The sequence below is a fragment of the Pan paniscus genome, chromosome 16 (assembly GCF_029289425.2).
Source record: "Pan paniscus chromosome 16, NHGRI_mPanPan1-v2.0_pri, whole genome shotgun sequence".
Classification (NCBI taxonomy): Eukaryota; Metazoa; Chordata; class Mammalia; order Primates; family Hominidae; genus Pan; species Pan paniscus.
The window spans coordinates 56,909,029-56,932,231 of NC_073265.2; the positions used below are offsets into that span (position 1 = coordinate 56,909,029).

General features: G+C 35.5%; 1 protein-coding gene across 13 annotated transcripts in view; it reads left to right on the forward strand.

Annotated features, from left to right (window-relative positions):
• The window catches only part of MAP2K5 (mitogen-activated protein kinase kinase 5), a 267,047-nt gene that overhangs the window by 111,584 nt on the left and 132,260 nt on the right, over positions 1-23,203 (forward strand). For all 13 annotated transcript variants that reach the window (XM_003828008.6, XM_055098505.2, XM_063596751.1 and 10 more), the window contains 2 exons: positions 6,787-6,848; positions 12,838-12,886. In XM_003828008.6, coding sequence (XP_003828056.1) covers positions 6,787-6,848; positions 12,838-12,886 — 111 coding nt within the window. The remainder of the gene's footprint in view (positions 1-6,786; positions 6,849-12,837; positions 12,887-23,203) is intronic.

A 23,203-nucleotide genomic window follows, 5' to 3' on the forward strand; every position in this document is an offset into this window, starting at 1 on the left:
TTGATTTCATGTCTTGGCTATTGTGAATAGTGCTGCAGTAAACATTAGAATGCACATATCTCTTCAATTTACTGTTTTCCTTTCTTTTGGATATATACCCAATGGTGAAATTACTGGATCATAATAAGGTAGTTCTATTTTTAGTTTTTTTGAGGAATTTCCATACTGTTTTCCATGGTAGCTGTACTAGTTTACATTCCCATCAATAGTGTATGAAGGTTCCCCTTTCTCCACATCCTTGCCAGCATCTATTATACCCTGTCTTTTTGATAAAAGCCATTTCAGCTGGAGTGAGAGGATATCTCACTGTGGTTTTGATTTGCATTTCCCTGATGATTAGTGATGTCAAACATTTTTTCAAATGCCTTACATTAATTCTTCTTTAAACATTTGATAGAATTCACCAGTGAAATCATCTGGTTCTGAGGTTTTCAGGGTGTGTCATTAGTGCGTGTTTTTTTTTAATTATGGTATAATACTCATACAAAAATTTTAACCTTATTAGCCATGATATTAGTCCATCATGTGTTGCTATAAAGGAATACCTGAGACTGGGTAATTTATAAAGAAAAGTGGTTTATTTGGCTCATGATTTTGCAGGCTGTATAAGAAACATGGTGCCCAGCACCTGTTTCTGGTCTGGGTCTCAGGAAGCTTCCATTCGTGGAGCAAGAGAGAGAGGAGGGAGGTCCCAGACACTTTTTAACAACCAAATCTTGCGGGAACTTAGAGTGAGAGGTCACTCAATTTTGTGAGAATGACACCAAGTCTTTCATGAGGGATCCACCCCTTTGACCCAAACACCTCTCACGAGGCCCCATCTTCAACATTGGGAGTGAGATTTCAACATGAGTTTTGAAGGGGACAAATATTCAAACTGTATCAGCCATTTTAAGTATATAATTCAGCAGCATGAAGTACATTAACATGGTTGTGCAACTGTCTGTCACCACCATCCATCTCCAGAACTCTTTTTGTCTTGCATAACTGAAACTCTATACCTATTAAATAAGAACTCCTCATTCACCCCCGCTCCCAGCCCCTGGCAAACAGCATTATAATCTGTCTCTATGTGACTACTCTAGGTACCTCATATAATTGGAATCACACAGTATTTGTCTTATTGTGTCTGGCTTATTTCATTTTGCATTATGTCCTTAAGATTCATCCATGTTGTAGCATGCGTCAGAATTTTCTTCCTTTTAAAAGCTGAATAATATTTGTGATTAGTTTTTTTATTACCAACTCAATCTCTTTATATACTGGTTTAGTCAGATTTTTTATTTTTTCTTGAGTCTATTTTGGTAGTTTGTGTTTTTCTCAGAATTAATCTGTTTCATCTAGGTTATCTAATTTATTGATACACAGTTCTGAAAAATCTCTTATAATCCTTTTTATTTCTGCAAAGTTGGTAGTAATGTTCCCTCTTCCATTCCAGATTTTAGTTACTTGAGTCTCCTCACTTATTTTCTTGGTCAGTGTAGCTAAAAGTTTGTCAGTTTCTCTGTTTAAATTTTTTTTTTTTTTTTTGAGACGGAGTTCCGCTCTTGTTGCCCAGGCTAGAGTGTAGTGGCACAATGTCAGCTCACAGCAACCTCTGCCTCCTGGGTTCAAGCCGTTCTCCTGCCTCAGCCTCCAGAGTAGCTGGGATTACAGGCATGTGCCACCATGCCCGGCTAATTTTGTATTTTTAGTAGAGACAGGGTTTCTCCATGTTGGTCAGGCTGGTCTCGAACCCCTGACCTCAGGTGATCCACCCACCTCGGCCTCCCAAAGTGCTGGGATTACAGGTGTGAGCCACCATACCCGGCTAAAAAATTTTTTTTCATTTAAAATGAAACCGACTTTTGGTTTCTTTGATTTTCTCTATTTTTTTTTTCTATTCTCTATTTTGTTTATTTCTGCTTAAATTTTATTATTTTCTTTTTTTCTGCTTTCTTTGAGTTTAGTTTTAGCTTGATGTTCTCCTTCTGTTTAAGGTAGCAAGTTAGGATATTGATTTGAGATCTTTCTTCTTATTTAATGTAGGTTATAAATTTTCCTCTAAGCACGGCTTTAGTTGCATCCTAGAAGTTTTGGTATGTTGTGTTTTTATTTTCATTAATCTCAAAGTATTTTCCATTTTTCTATGATAGAAATCTCTTGTGATTTCTTTTTGACCCATTTTTATTTAGGTATGTGCTGTTTAATTTCCACATATGCGTACTTGAGAAGAATATATTCTACTGTGGTTAAGTGAAGTATCCTTTACATGTCAGTTAATTCTGATTGGTTTATAATACTGTTCAGTATTTTCTTATTAATCTTCTGTATAGTTTTGTCCATTTTTGAAAGTGAGATATTGAAGTCTCAAAAACTAATATTTTTGAGTTGTCTATTTCTCCTTTCAGTTCTTTCAGTTTATGTTTCATATATTTTGGCACTCCGTTGTTAGGTCCATGCATGTTTATAATTGTTATATCTTCTTGGTTGATTGATACTTTTATCATTAGAAAATGTCTTTGTCTCTAGTGACAATATTTAACAATAGTTATCTAAAAGTCTATTTTTTCCACTAGTATAGTCACTGAAGCTCCCTTTTGATTACTATTTGAATAGTATATCTTTTTTCACCATTTTTCAACCTGTTGGTGTCTTTAAATATAAAATACCTTTGTTGTAGACAGCATATAGTTGGATCATTTTTTAAAAAATCAATTCTGCCAATCTCTTATTTAATTAGAGTGCTTAAACCTTTTACATTAATTACTAACAAGGTGAGATGTATCTATCCCATTATATTTGTTTTCTATAAGTCATGTCTTTCATGTTCTTCTGTTATTGCTTTCTTTTATATCAAGTAGATATTTTCAAAGGTACCATTTAAATTCCCTATGGTTGCTTTTACTCTGTGTTTTTGAGTTATATTCTTAATGTTGTTCTAGGGATTACAGTTAACTTCTTAACTTATAACAATTTAGTTCAGATTAACACTGACTTTATTTTAATAGTATACAAAAGGCCAGGCATGGTGGCTCACACCTGTAATCCCAGCACTTTGGGAGGCCGAGGTGGGCGGATCACCTGAGGTCAGGAGTTCGAGATTAGCCTGGCCGAGTTGGTGAAACCTCGTCTCTACTAAAAAAAAAATACAAAAATTAGCTGGACTCAGTGGTGCATGCCTGTAATCCCAGCTACTCGGGAGCCTGAGTCTGGAGAATAGCTTGAATCCAGGAGGCAGAGGTTGCAGTGAGCCGAGATTGCGCCACTGCACTCCAGACCGGGTGACAGAGTGAGACTCCATCTCAAAAAAAAAAAAAAAAAAAAAATAGTATACAAAAACTTTGCTTCTGTATAGCTCAATTTCTTCTCATCTTTTTTATGCTGTTATTGTCATATAAGTTGCATTCCTATACATTGTGTGTCCAACACAAATTTAAAATTATGCCATTGTCTCTTAAGTCATATAGAACAAAAGAGATACAAACAAAACATACATTTATCCTGTCTTTTATATTTGCCTATGCAGTTACCTTTACCAGTGTTCCTTATTTCTTCGTGTGGATCTGAGTTACTGTCTTTTAACTTCAATCTAAAGTTCTTTCAGTCTGAAAGACTGTATTTTATTTCTTGTAGGGTAGGTTAACTAATGATTAATTCTCAGTATTCTGAGATAAATTTCCCAGTTTATTTGAGAGTATCTTAATTTCTCCTTCAGTTTCGTAGAATAGTTTTTGCTGGATATAGAATTTTTGGTTTATAATCTTTTTCTTTCATGTTCAAATATGTCATTCCCCTGCCTCTGACCTCTGGTTTCTGATGAGTAATCAGCTCTTGTTCTTTTTGAGGATTATTTGTAATTGAAATGTCACTTCTCTTGCTGCTTTCAAGATTTTCTTTTTGTCTTTGGCTATGGATAGTTTGATAATAATGTGTATAGATATAGATCTCTTTGAGTTTATCCTATATGAAGTATACTGAATTTCTTGGATGTGTAGATTCACTTTTTAAAATCAAATTTAGGAAGTTTGGGGTCATTGTTTTCTGAAATATTCTTTCCACTCCTTACCTTTTCTCCTCTCTTTCTGATCTCCCATTATGCGTATGTCCGTATGCTGGATGGTATTTTACAGGTCTCCGAGAATGTGTTCATTTTTCTTCATTTTCTTTTCTTTTCATCATTACACTGGATAATCTCCATTGACCTATCTTTACCTCCCTTGATTCTTTCTTCTGCTGTCTCAAATATGCTGTTGATCCTCTCCAAAAATTTTCATTTCAGTTATTATACTTTTCAACTTCAGAATTTCTATTTGGTTACATATGACTTCAGGGAACAAAGAAAAGTGACAGATCACAGAGAACAAACCAGTAACTTTGGAATCACGAGCAAAAAGTTCAAACCTACCGAGCCACAGATGAATGAGTTTCTAAATGCCTTGAATACCACCATCTCAGCTAAAATTAAATTCTGTCAATTTGCATCATAGTAGTATCACATTGCATGAGACTTTTTAAACTGCACAAAATTCACGTGTGATTCTCAAGCCATATATGTCACGTCATGGGGAAACCTTTTAATTTTTTTTTTTTTTTTTTGAGACAGGGTCTTACTCTGTCACCCAGGATGTAGTGCAGTGGCGCAGTCTCTGCTCACTGCAACCTTCACCTCCTGGGTTCAAGCAATTCTCCTGCCTCAGCCTCCTGAGTAGCCGGGAATACAGAGTAGTGTACACCACTTTGCCCATCTAATTTTTGTATTTTTGGTAGAGATGGGGTTTTGCCGTGTCTCCTAGGCTGGTCTCAAACTCCTGACCTCAAGTGATCCTCCCTCCTTGGCCTCCCAAAGTGCTGGGATTACAGATGTGAGCCACCGTGCCTGGCCACCTTTTAAATCTTTAACTTCTGAAACTTCAAAGGTTCAGGTCTTCTCTGAGCTCTGCCATCAGCTGACTCATGGCTTTAGCTAGAACATTCACATCACTGGGACTGTTTTTCCCACCTGTCAAGTAAAGTTGCTGGACTGATCTTTAATGTCCTTTCCTGCCCTAATGTTTGATAGGTCTAACAGTTGCCATTTTTGATAGATCTGTAGAATAGAAATGATAATAAAACAGAGAAAAATTAAACCAACCCCTTCTGCCATTTTTAACCTGATAAGAATTACTGAATTGCAGAAAAAGAACTCATCAAACTTAACAGGAACTCTTAATCCTGAGTGGATCTGCTACATCATTTTTTCACCTATGACGTTTATCTCTAACGGACATGAAAAGGACAAAATGAATCAGCGATGGCACAGAGCCAGCTGTGTAAAGATTTAGCCATATGGATAGTTAAGGAAAGCCGGTCTAACTGAGGTTAAAAACCAGTGAACCACCTCAAAATTAGATTCCTTTTTGGCTTCTTCTACTGATAATGGTGGTAAGGTAATCTTTGTTTTTTAGGTTTAGCTTGTTGAAACCATTGTCCATTTAGTTAATTAAGCCCTGATTTATATCCTTGGTAAAAGTAAATCTCCTCTTAGAAGTTGTTACTGGTACATGTGGATGGGTTTTCACCTCCTAGTTTTGAGTCATTCAGGTCATTCACTTCATAAGGGATTGGTCCAGTAAGCTGCATTTGTCAGTCTTCCAAATACCAGCATGTAAAGCTTGATCTTTTTTATTCTGTTTATCCTTGGTACTGCCAATTTATCTGAAAGATCAATGAGAACATAAAACGTTTTTCTGCTGTATTCTCACTTTTATTACATCTATAATAAAAATGTAATTTTGGTAAATAAGGGTGGTTCAGTTCATATTAGAAGTGTCTTTTTTTCATTATCTTCCCAGTAGCACCGAGAGCCAAAGTGTAATGTTTAGTTACACAGTGGTTTCCCAGTTTCTTGTTCCAATCTGCAAACTACAAGCAAAGTTTAACTAAGAGTGATCATTTTTCTCTATCTGCTTTAAATGGGATGAATATAAAGCCAGTAGCCATATATATATATATGCATGTGTCTGTATGTATATATATGTATACTTGCATACATATGTTTGTATATGAATACACGATTTTTTTACAGATAAAAATATTTTCTCTGATGTTTAGCTTTATGAAAATTTGACATATGAAAATATTCACATTTGCATTTCGGAAGAATGACATACTTCATGTTTAGTACCTTATGAGGCATACTTATGAATCATCCAGTAATAAAGCATTAAATAAGAATTTTTAGCCTCTGATAGGAAAAAATATTTGTCAAATACTCTGGAATACAATTTTTTTATAGAACTGAAAGACTATATACCTCAATTTGACTCTTAAAGAAAGGTTATTACATATTGTTAAAATAGATCTCATAATCATATCATTAATGAGCAACGTAGTGGTTCTCTGCATATATTCCAGCTTTTGTTGGATTAATGTGAAAATTCTAAGATATTACCCTGGTTTACATTTGAGAAAAACTGTTACAAAAGGCAGGCAACTAAATGTTTAATTGTCATATTGATCTTTATAATTTTGTGTATGTATTTAAGTTTACATAAAGTGTAGTTTCTTAGCTTGCCCTTGACTAGTTTCTTTCAGTTTTTCATGTATGTGACTATACACTTCAGAATAAAATGGAAATATCTAGTTATACTTCATCAGGAAGTATGATTGTTATAGATAACATTGGAATAAAAAGTTTTATACTACACATCCAATGCGTGGTGTAGGAAGTGTAAAAATGTATTCTCACAGTGAATACACAGGAGAAGCCCAGTGCATTGTTCTGGTAATTTCATTTGTAGTAATGTGGCATGTTTATCTCTACAGGGGGATCTTTGGATGTATATAGGAAAATGCCAGAACATGTCCTTGGAAGAATTGCAGTAGCAGTAAGTATATGGCTTCAGTGTTAGGAAATTTGAGTGATTTAATCCTTCTAATCAAGCTCATTCTTCTTATATTCTCAATGTTTTTTCTTGTTCTTCAATCCCAGTTGGCTCCTAAGACCTTCTTGATTTTCTCCTGTTTTGTTCTTCTTTTCATAGACCAGCCCACCCAACATCACAACATAGTCACACGCTTATGTGCTCCAACCTGTTCTAGTTTCATGTGTTTGCAGGGACCTTGGTATTCTTGTTGACTCGTAAAATTTCCAACTTCTTCTTAAAAAAAAAATGCTGTTTTTTGTTTTGTTTTTACATTTTGTAGTTATGATTAGCATATGATTAGCAAATACTTAAAAAGTCTGAGTTAAAGCAGTCTATGAGAAAATATTAATTTATTAAGAACAAAGTAGTATTAGTAAAGATTTTTTGCAGTCTTTTTATGTTCTTGGTTTTTAATTTTTTCATCAACTACATCTAGAAATTTATTCCCTTTGTGATTTAAAGCAGTTTTCCCATATTCTTGTATTTTCTATATGTACTAATATACTGATGAAATATATAAACTAAACTAACATTACTATAATGTTCTCATAAGTTCCATATTTCACATTTATAATAATGTAGGTTAAACAGTGTCTAAGAGAAGTCATGGGGTGGTGTAATAGTAAACAATTGCTAAACTAAAGGCACGATGATAACTTCAGTGGTTTAATGCAGAACAAAGTGATTGTACCATGTACCATTTAATTAAATGGCTGATTTTCACATTCATTATACATCAAACTGACAACTCAAATTCTTTAATCGAACATGGACACTTATTTAGTCTTAGTTCATTGTAATTCACAGCTTTCCTTTTTTCTTTCTAATTATTAGTGTGAACTGCCCTGGGTGATGAGAACTTTCTTTTCTGATGCTATTGCTGCTAAGTAGCTTCTCATCTACATGTGCAGGTAGATTAGTATGAAATTTGAGTACTTAAATCACTATTTTAGATGAAAATAAAAATGTTTCATTTCCTGTTCTAATCCCAGGAGAGAATGAATGCTTTGTGGCTTTTGGCAGTTCTTGGCTGTAAAGTTTAATAACATGTATAATAAAGGGCAAAAAAAGGCAAGGATACCAATTGAAAAAGAAAAAAGTATACAACTTCTATATACTCAGTTATCTATGGAACTTGGCAAAAATAGAAATCTGCCATCTTCAGTAGAGAAGCATGTTCTTCCTGAACTTCATAAATCTTACTTCCCTCTTGTTTAGGGCATCCACACAAGGCCACCTATCTTTTCAGTTCTACTGGAGTAGGAAGACTGTTGAAGTGAATAGAGTCAGCAGAAAAAATAATTCAGCGTCAAATACAGGGCTTGCCTATTAAGTGAATGAAAATATGACACAAATTATTTTAGTGAAAGGCATTAAAGTAAGAGCTACTCTGAAGGATTGTTTATATTTGCCCTTACTTTTTTTTAATTAGGGGTTTTCTCCCCTAAATATGTGTCCAATTTCTCCAGCTTTTATGGCTCATCAGGTCATAGTAATGAAAACTACTTACAGCTGGAGTAGAAGAAATGCTTTTAATAGTTTTGCTCTTTGTCTGCCACAGAAATGATCACCTCCATGCTAAATTCTGCAGGAGCCTGGGTTTTGTATAATGCCTCCAAAATGTAGTTTTTTTGGTATGTTTCCTGAGTAGGCTACAAATTTGGATTATCATTTGTTGCAGCTGACAAACACCAGATTGGCCCATGGCCAGTACCTGGCACCAGGAGGGTTGTACTAGTCAAAATAAGACTAGCAAATTGATGGGCTGTGGGCTATGGTGTGTAAACTAAATATTCCCGTAGTCTGATTGTGTTCCCAGTATCCTTGGTCATTTCTCTGAAAGTGTACTGAAGATGGCATCAACATCTTTCCCTTGAGTTCCCTCATGGAGGCCAAGAAAACACAAGGGTGCTATTGCCAAGTCAAAAGCAACAGAATCAGAAAGAGAGAGTAGGGAAATAGGTGTATATTGAATACTTCCTGTGCCAATCACTGTTGCATGCTTTCTGTACAAATATTATGTCATTTAGCCTTTACAGCCACCTTGTAAAGTGTGGATTATTGAACATACTCTGTGCGCATGCAAGATGAGGTTTGGGAAAGTTAACCAGCTTGCCCAGAGTTATCATCTAATTAGTCAGTACAAATTTGAACACAGGGCTGTCTGACACCAGACCTTGCTTTCTCAGTGTGTTTTCCTAACAGAATGAGAAAAAAAAAAAAAAAATAGAGGCAGGAGTGGAAGAAAGAGCTAGGCTAAAAAATAAAAAGAGAGACTTATGAATGAGAGAATAATGGAGCAACACAATTGCTTCAGATTCTTTTCATGTCTTTAGGTATCTCTCTTTTCCCAAATTAACTTTATTTTCCAAGGTCTAATAATCTGGCATGCAAGGCAGGTTCATAGGTCCAAGGTTCATTACAGCATGGACCTCTGTCGACCTGTGTGATATGTTATTCAAATTTTCTCATGTAAAATGTATGGCAAGAGAGTTTTTTTTTTTTCCCCCAAAGGAATTTATATATACCTGATTTCAGCTTTCCAACTTACTCAGTGGCTCAGTGGTTTTTCTCTACTATCCATTTGAATCTGGTCTTCTATAAAGAGGAATGCCTTTCTGCCTTTCCCTGCCACCTAACACATTCTATTTTTCTTCTCATTTCTGAAGCAGTGACATTGTGTACTGTATTTTGAGTGCTAATGTTGATTGAAGTTGTCCCTGAAAGGAGGTGCACTTGACATGTCAAGGAGTGAGTGATTGACAACAGATATAAGTACTTTTAGTGTCAAGGCTTTGTGAAGTCATCGTTGTGAAACCCAGCCTACTGAATACCAATAATATCCTTTAGATTTTCAGTTCACAGATTTCTAGCTCCTTTTTCACCAGAATTTACATGTTTCTAAAGGAAAATGTAGTGTATTTTGACAAAGAATAAGAATATTTTCTTTTTAAATCTCTAACAAAATGAATAATTTTAGCAAATATTATAAAATCAGTATTTGTTTTACTTTTTTCTACCTATCAGAATATATTGGATTGCCTTCCCCTACATGTTTTCTGAAAATTCATTTTGTATGGAACCAATTTTTAGTGGTGAGCTATCTTTAATGGATAGTTTTTATAACATGCAGCTAAGCTTCTAAGTTGAAAATTTTAACCCTTCTTCCTCAGAATGGAGATGATCACCTCCATGCTAAATAAGATGACCTCCTCCTATTACTCAAAGAGAAAATTGTTATCGTTATGGATGTTAATTTTTATAAACATTTAAAGAAATATTTTTGTTATATTTCCTTCTGTGATAAAATTATCATTATTAATATTTTGATATTTTCTTTCTGTATTGTCTTCCTGTCCAGAATACATGTGTTTTATTGTAATGCCAGTTATTTCCAAACTGTGGAACAAGTCATTTGCTATAAAAATGTATGCTGTTCTCTTAGAATAGACAAACATATACTAGAATTGATGAATCTATGTTAGCAAATCTTTCAGGAGCACATTGCACCCTTTGAGAACAATTAAAATATGTTAACCTCTGCTCAGTATTAATTGATATAGATTTTGTCTTCTAGATCTTTAGTATTTGGGAATTGGCTTTCTCCCATTGCATTTCTTATTTCACAGTTGCTCTTAGGCTTCCTTGATCAACTAGAATTCTTGCATATTTAGCCCCTAACCTTTTCTTACCATTTTCAAGATATGTAAACCACTCATTTACTTCTCATGGGTAATGGTAGGTTTTCTTGTTCTTATAGTCCTGACTTACCCAGAATTCTCTATAGTGATGAATACTTGTAAATCTTACAGTAAATTTTGACCAATAGTGATTTGTTCAGTGTATCTGGTGTCTAATTATGAATAGTCAACCTTGAAATTGGTAAGTTCACGCTCATGTGCATATAGGGTCAGTGGTTATGAATAAAACATGTGCATTTCCTTTTATAGCAATTTATACATAAAGATTTTTTAAGTTTTTAATGGTGACCACTGATTAAATTTTCCACATAGAAGGTAGTACTTGTAACCTATATACTTAGGGTCATGGAAACATCTTTTTTTCAGTATCTCATTCAACTAATTATTCTTAACTCAGGCTATGAGAGTGAAAAATGCAAATCTAATTCAGATGTTTGTATTTTCTCATTTTATTTCCTTGACCTGCCCTTTTAATACCTTGCCTTGTCAACATATATGCTTTGCACCAGCCAGACTGGCTTATGAGGACCATCTTGATATACTTCATTCTTTCCTGCCCCAATATACTTTATAAATTTGGGGGGAGCTTTTTATTTTGAGATTATTTTAAACTTACAGAAAAGTTGTGAGACTAATACAAAAAATTCCCACAGATGCTTCACCCATATTCCCCAGTTGTTAAAAGTTTACCATATTTGGTTAAAAATCTATAAACATGTTTTTTCCTGAAACATTTGAGAATAAGTTACAGATATCACAGCCTTTATCCCCAAATATGTTAGGTATCTATTTCCTAAGAACAAACACATTATCTTACATAATCACTGATTAAAATCAGGAAATTAGTATCGATACAATACTATTATCTACTCAACAGCCCTTATTCAAATTTCACCAATTGTCCAATAATACCCTGTATAGGCAAAAGAAAAAAAATTCTGGTCCTACTCCAGTCTAGGATTATTCATTGCATTTGGTTGTCATGTCTCTCTAATGCCTCAGTGTTTGTCTTCCCTTACTTTGATATTTTGGAAGAGTACATTGCCCAGTACTTTGATTATATATTTTTACCTTGACCTAAACACTTCCTTTTCTTTTTTTCATTTAAGTTAAATCCGTTACTCAAGATGTAACACCTTAGTAAGCCTTTCTGACTCCTGATGGGAAAAGCAGTTTCTATTCTACCCACTGCCTTATTTCATTAGTTAACTTTTTAAAAATGTCTCTCCAGGCCAGGCATAGTGACTCCCACCTGTAGTCCCAGGGATTTGGGAGGCCGAGGCAGGAGGATCCCTTGAGGCCAGGAGTTCAAGACCAGCCTTGACAATAAAACAAGATCACATCTCTACAAAAAATATTTTAAAATTAGCAGGGTATGGTGGTGTACACCTGTAGTCCCACCTACTCAGGAGGCTGAGGTGGGAGGATTGTTTGATCCCAGGAATTTGAGGTTACAGTGTGCTATGATTGCACCACTGCACTCCAGCCTGGGCAACAGAGTGAGATCCTGTCTCAGAAGAAAAGTTTCTCCTTGGTCATAAGTGTCATGACTTCAAAAAAAGTTTTACACACAGAAGTATAGAAAATTAAGAAAGCCATTTTCCCTTTTTCCTGTCTCTCTCCTTCCCTGGCTTAGCATCATTGTGAATTCAGCATAGGTACTTCCAGATTATTTTATATACACATGCACTTATTTCTTTAATTTGGAGTACCTTATCTTCAGAAGATTATAAGCTCATTAAAGGTAGGAACCTGTGGCTTTTGCATTTGGTTTTCCTGCAAAGCCTCACACAGAAATGGGAGGTGTTCAGTAAATGCTTATTGATTGACAGAGTTTTAAAGGAAGAGTTAGGCCAGGTGTGGTGGCTTACGCCTGTAATCCTAGCACTTTGGGAGGCTGAGGCAGGAGGATCACTTAAGCCCAGGACTTCAAGACCAGCTTAGGCAACATTAGTGAGATCCCTGTTTCTACCAAAAAAAAAAAAAAAAAAAAAAAAAAAAATAGCCAGTCATGGTGGTGCACACCTGTGGTCCCAGCTACTCAGGCAGCTGAGGTGGAAGGATTGCTTGAGCCCAGGAGGTCAAGGCTACAGTGAGCAGTGATTGTACCCCACAGCACTTCAGCCTAGGTGACAAGGTGACACCCTGTCTCAAAAAAAAAAAAAAAATGTTGAATGTATTTAAATATGGAAAGTTCCTTATAAAAACCATAATTGATAATTGTACTGTTTTCTTTTTCCTAAATTTAGGTTGTTAAAGGCCTTACTTATTTGTGGAGTTTAAAGATTTTACATAGAGGTATGTGCTGGGCTTATAAGCTTGGACTTAATTTGGGGTGGGGTTGGGTCTCTCCAGATACCTTGATTTTTAAAGTAAGTGTTCTGACATTTAAGCCAGCTGATACATCTGGTACTCAAAAAGATGGCTGCTCTATAAATGTTATTTTTCTTGTTTTCTCCATCAACTGCTCTCATTTAGATTATAAACTTGGTAGTGTGTTTTTGTGAATCACCTTTGTCAAACTTGTAAAAAGATATTTCATAGTATTTGAAAATAACAGGATCTTGTTTGTCTTACTTAACTATTGTTAATGCAAAACCTTTGCTTTCTGTACAATTACATCCTTCCTTCTATTAACATTTCAGATAGCATCACACACTGTTCCTTAAGAGATTGCTTCACATACCTGGAAAGAAAAACTTTATTTTTAATTTTTTTAAAGATGGGGTCTTGTTCTGTTGGCCAGATTGGTGTTAAACCCCTAGCCTCAAGCAGTCCTCCTACCTCGGCCTCCCAGAGTGCTAGGATTCAGGCGGGAGCCACCGCGCCTGGCCAAAAGTAAAACTTTAAATAAGATATTGGTGAAAGCATCAGGAATAGTCCCCTTGTCTAGTAACAGAACACATGAGAGAACAATCAGATGAGTGTTGAATATTGCAAAAGGAATCTCCTTTTGTTTTTTTAATGTTCCCAAAATATCTGAATTCATTTGGAGCAAATTATTAAGTGAGAAAGAGACTATAACAAAGCAACTTCAAGGTCTAGTGTTACTAACAGTGCTGTTTAATTTTACACATCTGCTCATCTTAGCTGTATGTACATTTGGGGAATGGAACAGCATACACATTAGTTGTGACTAAAGGAAAGTTTTTTCTTTTAAGGATATAAACTGTGAGATGGAGAAAACAACTGATATTTTCAACTGTGATGTCATATCTGTCACTAAGGGTTGTTTTCTTTTGTGGTGGTTTTAATATCCTAGTGATTCCACATTTCTTCTGAAATCCTTGTTTTTAATGAGGGTATCTAGATTTTGACAAATCAAATAGTCAGGTTTTTGAAGGTATTTAACTGACTAAATGGAATCATAAACTAGATTTATTTTTAAAGCCAGTCCACTCCATTTCTAGAGTATAGTTGGTGCGAAAGGTAGGTGTAGGGAGGGTGAGTTTTGTTAGTGTTACTTTCTCTGGGTATAAATAAGTGTGTAAACAAATTTGGTGGGTGAAAAAAATTGAACATTTTTGACTACCAAGAGTAAGAGATAAGAGTATTCAACATGATATAATTTATATTGTTTCTATTCCCTGTACTCCTACCTCCGCACACCCAGCAACCGGTAAAGTGGTGATAGCCATTTTAATAAGAATTAACCCAATGGTCAGTTCTCAAAATTTTATTGATTTTTTAAAAAATGGACATCTATCCATTTGACAAAAGAACTAAAGGAAAAACATCCATTCTTAATAGTAAAGCTTTCTTTAAAAGGGCAGTGCCATGGAAATTCGAGTGTTGTTAGAAAGTGAGTGTTAGGATCATCATGTATCTGGGCATACAGGTTAATTCTGGCTTGTAATGAAATCCCTCTCTAGCTATAACTTTGTGCAAGGAATCTTAGTAGCACAAAGAACTATAGTGGATAGGGAAATACGTTTTAGTTATTCTGCCATTATCTTGATTTTTCTTCTTTAAAATTAGAAATCATGCTGATAAGTTGATGTACCTTTCGTATTCCTGTATCTAAATTTTTTTATTTTAATTTTTACTCTGGGTTTGGGAGAAATAACTAAATTTTTCATTTGAAATGGGATCTTGATAGACATGTTTCAGATGGATTTGTCTGGATCTAAAAATAATGTCTAGGGTCAGATTCTCAGTATAAACCACTTCATGATCACTGTGGCCAAGCTTGGTTGACCAGAGCCTCTCAGAAGCCAGTAGGTCCTTCTTTTCATCCCTGGTTGCAACTTGGGCTAAGAAAGGGCTCTTTCGTTAGTGACGGACAAGGGCTGCAGTGGTTTGACTGATGGAGAGCATAGAGGTTTCAAGAGGGAATCCTGGGCCTGTACTTATTTTTTCAGTTGGTGCTGGCCAGCCCAATTCCTACGGAGAGTAGCCTGCTATAAAATGCCACCTGTTGTGAGAAGAAGATATCTGTTGGGGACACAGTAGGAACAGTGGTAGAGGGCTGACAAGTCCTTTCAAGGAATTTCAGTGAATGAGTGTGCACCTACATCTGTCTCAATGGAAAGACTAACGAATTGCAGTGCAGATGAACAGTTATGTCCCAGTAGTTATGGCCACTCAACTACAGAAATAAATATCCTGTGGTAATACACCTCATTAGATATATTCATATTTAGCTTTTGAGTTTCCCAGCTATTCATGGAAACTTTTACCTTCTGGACTTAAAAGCATGTGTTTTTACTGAAGCGTCAAAGAAGCCAGGTGTCCCTGAAGACTTCTGTAAAGCATTGTAATGAGAAATTTACCTTAGATTGAGTAGTTGTTAACTTAATATTTTAGAGGTTTTGTCCATATTTAATAACTTGGATTCCATAAAAATAAGATTAAAGATGCCTTTTTATTTACCAAAAAGCTATTTAATTTTCTTCTTGATTAAAAAATTGTAGCTTTTTAGATCAGTTCAATCAGGCAATTAAAGATCAGAGCTTTTAAGTTCAGCTAAGGCAATTAAATAGGTAATATACTTGTTTATGCACTTTTGCTATATAAGCTCATTGCTGTTCCTTCTTAAAAGCACATGTACTCATTTTTGCTTTCTCTAAATGAATGATGATGGGAATTCTAGCTGAACATGTGTCACATTGTCAAATCAAAAACAGGGGTCCTTCTGCAGGGGCTGGGGGAGCCTGGTTTAGACATTGTGAGAGGACAGTGAAAAGAAGATGGTGAAAGAGAAATACTAATGAGTGATCTATACTTCTTCCTCCTTTGTCTTGGTCTAAGTACCTGTGTTGTCCTCTGATCATCGTTTTCTAATGCTGTTCTTAAAAACCAGAGTAAAAAAAAAAAAAGAAATTGCTTTGTACTTATGGGCACAAATTTCAAAAGATTAAGAAATGGAGATGTGTTCAGTATCTAATGAGAAAAGAGAACAAACTATTTCTCACATTTATATGGCTTCCTTGGAATACAGTGGTCCGGATTTTAGCTATAGAAAGTGTATAAATAAATAGTATATTACAGAATTTATTAAATGTAGTTAATGGCTTCCAAACAAACTCTTGAAAACCTGGAGTCTATCCTGTAGTTTATATCCAGTGAGGACTGTAGAGTAGAATGAAATCTGAGCAATAAGCAGCGGCAAACCACTCATCCCATGAGGCTTGTTAGTCTGGTAAAAGTTAGTTTATTTGATAGTATATTATGTTAACTGGAAATTGTTTTGGAAATTGAAGCACAGCAGTTGCTATTCATAATGGATCATCAAATGTTATATTCAGTCAGGTGTTACTATTGTTTATTTTGCTCTTTTTAAGATTTGGTTGAGATACATATGCAGGGACTTTATAAACTATTGAATGCTAAGAATGTGGCATGTTTTTATTATAACCATGAATTAATCACTTTATTCAGTTAATAAGAATACACCACTCCAAAACCAAGCCAGGGAGAGAGTTTATTATACTTTATATTACTCAGTCAAAAATTATGAAAATCTTTTCTCTAAAATAAACCAAACGTGTGATAATTCCACATGAGGACATAATTATTAAAAATGTTTGAAATGCCCACCAAATTAACTACTGTGGAAAAGTTGTCTTTATTAAAAGGCATATGTGAGAGCACTATAAGCATAGCATGTGCTGACTATGGGTAAAAACAAAGAAAATGAACACTGAGAAAATCTGTTAGGCCAGATCCGACATTACAGGAAACATCGCAGCTTCACTTCAAAACATACATCGCCACTAATGAGGTGAGAGCCCTGCATATTAATAAACCTACAGCTCCAGTCATAGCCATCATTACCCACATCAAACATAAATACAAGATTAACACCTATGCCATTTCTTGGGAAGATGTGAGAATGCACTGGTAGTAACTGCTCTCTCTTTCCCTGAGGATAAAAAATAGAAATGCAAGGGTAATGAGAATAGAACTTAGATTAAGAAAATAAAATTGGCAATCATTCTGGGGCCATCTTACACAGATGCAGAAGTTTATAGAAGAAAAAAAAACCTATATAGTTGGTGTGCCAGGAGTTTTTTTGCATATATGAACCTGGTTAGTTTCATTTACTTTCTCCAATAGGAGAACTTTTAAAAAATACGTTTTTGCAGAAATTCTGTAGGAAAATGCTGGCCAGATAGATTTGTGTTTAAAGAAACTAAGCCTTGTAGTTTCAGTATACATGTTACAAATTTTATTTTCTACCCTTGGCTTTTCTCTTTTATAAATCTGGCCTCACACAGACTTTCCAATTAGTGCTACCTTAGATACCAAAGCCAGTGTTAGTTTGATCATTCAGCAACTATTTATTTTATACCTACTACGTTCTAGGCGCTGTTCACAGTACTTGAAACACATCAATATGTGAAACAAAAGATTTCTATGATCATAGAATTCATATTCTAGCAGTGATAGAGTGGGTTAGGAAACATTTCTTAAACAATAACATACATAATAAATAAGTAGAATACGGAGTGTGTTAGAGGGTTGTTAATAATAGAAAAGAAAAAGTAGATTGAGGTTAGGGGAGGCAAAGGGTAGGTTGCGTATTAATCAAAGAAACCTCATAGGGAAGATGAGTTTGGAAGGAAGGCTTGAAAGGGGAGGGTTACTAGTCAAGTAGATATATGAGAAACAGTTAGAGTAGACACCACAGGATGTGCCTGGAGTGTTAGTGGAACAGCAAAGAGGCCAGTGTGTCTGTATCTGAGTGTGGGAGACAAGAGTAGAATCAGCTGTTAGGAAAATATTTTGGTAATTCAGGTAAGTTTCAGGGACCCAGATCAGGGAGATAGTTATAAAGATGGGGAGAAGTGGTGATTCTGGATATATTTTAAATGTATAGTCGATAGAATTTCCTGATGGATTGCTTGTGACTTTTAAGAGAAAGGCGTCAAGGTTGCTTAAATTGTTAACAGTTTAGTATGCTAAAAATACTTCTTGCTACTTTCTTTCCCTGAAAAGAGATAACAACAAAAAACCTGATAATATGAAGTGCTGACTAGAATACAGAGCAATTAGAATTCTCATACATTGCTGGTAGAAATATAAAATGGTACAGCTGCTTTGAAAAATAGTTTGACAATTTCTTGCAATGTGATTCAGCAGTCCCCTTCCTAGATACTTACCCAAGAGAAAGGAAAACATATGTCCACACAAAAACTTTAGGCAACTCTTTATAGTGGCTTTATTCATAATAGCTCCAAACTGGAAACAACCCAAATGTCTTTCAGCTGGTAAATGGAAAAACAGACTGTAATACATCCACAGAGTGGAATATTACTCAGCAATAAAACAAGCTACTGATACATGTAACAACATGGGTGAATATCAGATACTTCATGTTAAATGAAGGAGGCTGACTCAAAGGGTTACCAGCTGCGTGATTCCACTTATATGACATTCTGGAAAAGGCAGAATACATACATGGAAAAAGCAAAATACAATTTTCCATCCTATGGGATGGAACATCAACATCACTGCTTGACAAACAGTGGAGGAGGAGTTGACTGTAAAGGCATGAAGTAACATTTTGGTATGTTGGAAATGTTCTGTAGCTTGATTTTTGTGGTAGTTACATGGTTATATGTGTTTTTTTAGCAAACAAAGACCTGTGCACCTGAAAAGGGTGAGTGAATTTTACTGTGTATAAATTATGCCTCAGTAAACCAAATTTTAAAATTAAAAAGTAAACCAGATTTACAGAGAAAAGCTCTTCTTACATCTTAGCAGTGCAGTAGACACTCTAGAAAGAAGTTTTCCCTGCCAAAAGGACAAACCATTCTTTCAAAGGGTCTTGGTGATTCTGTCATTATTTCTGTATCTTCATGGCTTCTGACAAATCCTACCTAGGTTTGATCTAGTAACTCAGTAGCTTAAAAAACAGCCAACCAACCCCCGCACCCCAAGAAAAAAAACCAACCCTCGTGATTTAAAGGATATCTACAATGCCAGAAAGAGAGAGACAGGGTCAGGGAAGAGAGGATAGTGGGAAGAGAAACAGAAACTTAGAAGTTGCTGTTATCATTGGCACAATTTGAAACATCTGGAAATTGGACAGTTCTTTCTGTAGTTAAGCCGATTTTTTCCCCAGAGATATTACCAAGAACTGCGTATCTGCAGAGCTGACTTAACCTGTTGGACAATTTTAAAAGCTCAGTTTCTAGGAAGGAATAAGGCTTTATCTGACATTCCCAATTCAGTCCTACTGACTGACTGCCTCACTGGGTGACCCCAGAAAGGCAGGTCACTCCTGTTCTCTTTGCCTCTGTTCCCTCATATATACTATGAAAGAGTAGCTGGATGATCACTCAGATTTCTTCAAGAGCTAAGGTTCTGGGTTCTGTGATTTCCTAACTGAAGGAAGTGTGACCTGTTGATAAGGTGGGGAACAAAGAAAATCAGAGAGACATAAAAGAAAAGAAAGAGAAAAGGGAGGGGAGAATTTCCAAGAGTAGATTTTGTGATGAAAATAATAACAATAATGACTATTAAGCATGTACTCTGTACCAGGCACTGTTCTAGGTGCTTAATGTATATAAATTATTTAAGGTATTCCTTCAAAGTGGGAAATTCTAGGAAATATGAAATATTTTAAAACCGAAGATAAGAGACTAAAGTATAAAACAAATAATTGAAAATTAAAGCCGTGCGCCTTAGCTAAGAAAATGTTGCTTTCTAAACCAGACTGATGTTATCAAATCAAAAGGCATCTTTAAGGGAAACTGTTTTTAAAGTATCAGGGACACTGAAAATGAAGTATTATAATTAATAAGGAATTATAATAAGGACATGTAAAGTCACAACTTGGATGGAAAGCAAGAACACGTTTTTTTTTCTTTTATTTTTATTTTATTATTATTATACTTTAAGTTTTAGGGTACATGTGCATAATGTGCAGGTTAGTTACATATGTATACATGTGCCATGCTGGTGTGCTGCACCCATTAACTCGTCATTTAGCATTAGGTATATCTCCTAATGCTATCCCTCCCCCCTCCCCCCACCCCACAACAGTCCCCAGAGTGTGATGTTCCCCTTCCTGTGTCCATGTGTTCTCATTGTTCAGTTCCCACCTATGAGTGAAAACATGTGGTGTTTGGTTTTTTGTCCTCACGATAGTTTACTGAGAATGATGATTTCCAATTTCATCCATGTCCCTACAAAGGACATGAACTCATCATTTTGTATGGCTGCATAGTACTCCATGGTATATATGTGCCACATTTTCTTAATCCAGTCTATCATTGTTGGACATTTGGATTGGTTCCAAGTCTTTGCTATTGTGAATAGTGCTGCAATAAACATACGTGTGCATGTGTCTTTACAGCAGCATGATTTATAGTCCTTTGGGTATATACCCAGTAACGGGATGGCTGGGTCAAATGGTATTTCTAGTTCTAGATCCCTGAGGAATCGCCACACTGACTTCCACAATGGTTGAACTAGTTTACAGTCCCACCAACAGTGTAAAAGTGTTCCTATTTCTCCACATCCTCTCCAGCACCTGTTGTTCCCTGACTTTTTAATGATCGCCATTCTAACTGGTGTGAGATGGTATCTCATTGTGGTTTTGATTTGCATTTCTCTGATGGCCAGTGATGGTGAGCATTTTTTCATGTGTTTTTTGGCTGCATAAATGTCTTCTTTTGAGAAGTGTCTGTTCATGTCCTTCGCCCACTTTTTGATGGGGTTGTTTGTTTTTTTCTTGTAAATTTGTTTGAGTTCATTGTAGATTCTGGATATTAGCCCTTTGTCAGATGAGTAGGTTGCGAAAATATTCTCCCATTTTGTAGGTTGCCTGTTCACTCTGATGGTAGTTTCTTTTGCTGTGCAGAAGCTCTTTAGTTTAATTAGATCCCATTTGTCAATTTTGGCTTTTGTTGCCATTGCTTTTGGTGTTTTAGACATGAAGTCCTTGCCCATGCCTATGTCCTGAATGGTAATGCCTAGGTTTTCTTCTAGGGTTTTTATGGTTTTAGGTCTAATGTTTAAGTCTTTAATCCATCTTGAATTAATTTTTGTATAAGGTGTAAGGAAGGGATCCAGTTTCAGTTTTCTACATATGGCTAGCCAGTTTTCCCAGCACCATTTATTAAATAGGGAATCCTTTCCCCATTGCTTGTTTTTCTCAGGTTTGTCAAAGATCAGATAGTTGTAGATATGCGGTATTATTTCTGAGGGCTCTGTTCTGTTCCATTGATCTATATCTCTGTTTTGGTACCAGTACCATGCTGTTTTGTTTACTGTAGCCTTGTAGTATAGTTTGAAGTCAGGTAGCCTGATGCCTCCAGCTTTGTTCTTTTGGCTTAGGATTGACTTGGCGATGTGGGCTCTTTTTTGGTTCCATATGTACTTTAAAGTAGTTTTTTCCAATTCTGGAACACATTTTTTTTTTTTAAATCTTTTTATTGTGAAACAATTGTAGATCCACAGGAAGTTGCAAAAAAATGCACAAGATAGTCCCATCTAAGGGCATCCTTTTTAAGGAAGGAATTTTGAAGAAAATGGGAAGGTGAGAGGGTAACAGTTCAAAATAGTGTAGGCAGGTAAATGTTATATATTTGATATTGTCCTTTAAGTGAAATCAGTATAAATTTTAAGATTAAAAATGTTATAAGAATATTTGTAGTATATTCCAAAATTATTTTGTTATATTTATTAAATGGGAAAAGTGAAATGGTTTGGTAGAGGTAAGATGTTTGAATTCCTTAGGAAAGAAATTTTGATGTCAAGGTGGTAGTTAAAATAGTATGTTAGTGTGTGTAAAAGTTGGGATTTGTGGCAAAAATAAATTAGGGAATGATTATTTTCTGGATAAAGTGATTCTTAAACAAAAGAATTCTTGGAAAGTATTGCTATCAATAGAAAACTAACCTGATTAATTTTTAATGATTTATTAAAAGATAATTTGCATAAAGCTTTGTAACAATCTGTTTTTTGCAGAGATCTACATAGTTTGTGATTAACTATATACATTATAGTGAATTTTAAAATAACCTATGACATTTTTTTGCTTTCTGGAGGATCAGTTTTTGTTTGTTTATTTTTTTGAAACAGTGTCTCACTCTGCCGCCCAGGCTGGAGTGCAGTGGCACAATCTCGGCTCACTGCAACCTCCACCTCCCAGGTTCAAATGATTCTCCTGCCCCAGCCTTCCAAGTAGCTGGGACTACACGCACGTGCCTCCATGCCTGGCTAATTTTTGTATTTTTAGTAGAGACGGGGTTTCACTGTGTTAGCCAGGCTGGTCTCGATCTCCTGACCTTGTGATCCACCTGTCTCGGCCTCCCAAAGTGCTGAGATTACAGGCATGAGCCACCGTGCCCGGCCCCAAACACTTTTTTAAAAGAACTGGTTAGTGTTTGAGTAACCCAAGTCAATTTAAAAGGAGTCATTCCCAGTAGGTTTTATGTTGCCATGTGTAATGATGAGAGAGCTAGTATGTGCGTTCTTCCTTCCCTGAGCTCTCAGGCTGTTTAATCAGATGGGTCTGGAAGGAGGCATTTGTTATACAAGTGCTAGTGTTGAGAGCACAGTTAACACCCTATCTCCTGTGTAAAAATCATTTCCATATTGTCCTTTAAATATAATAAATATTAATCACATCCAGCGCTATAGTAGATTACAACTTGTGAATGTGTATGTTTTTGAAAAGAAAAAAAAGACTTAGCCCATTAACGGGGTAAACAAACTCTGACTCTAGGTTGTTGGTTTTTCTCCAGCTCTAACACTATCCACACAAATGAACATCTCGAGAAATTAAGCCTCTTTCCCCATATTGGTCATTCATTCTGTTTACCTTGGGTGATCACAGGGTATTTCTGTATTTGCAGTATGTTGTGATTTTCAAGAGACCAGAAACGCTACATGTCTTAAAAGTATTCTTTTAAAAGAATATGTGCCTAGAATATATAAAGAACTCTCAAAACTCAATGGTAGAAAAACAAACAATCCAATTAGAAAATGGGCAAAGACATGAAGAGACATTCCACTGCAGAGTATACACAGATGGCAAATAAGCACATGAAAAAGATGTTCAATATCATTAGCCTTTAGGGAAATGCAAATTAAAACCACTATGAGATATTACTATATACCTATCAGAATGGCTAAAATAAAAAATAGTAACAATAGCAA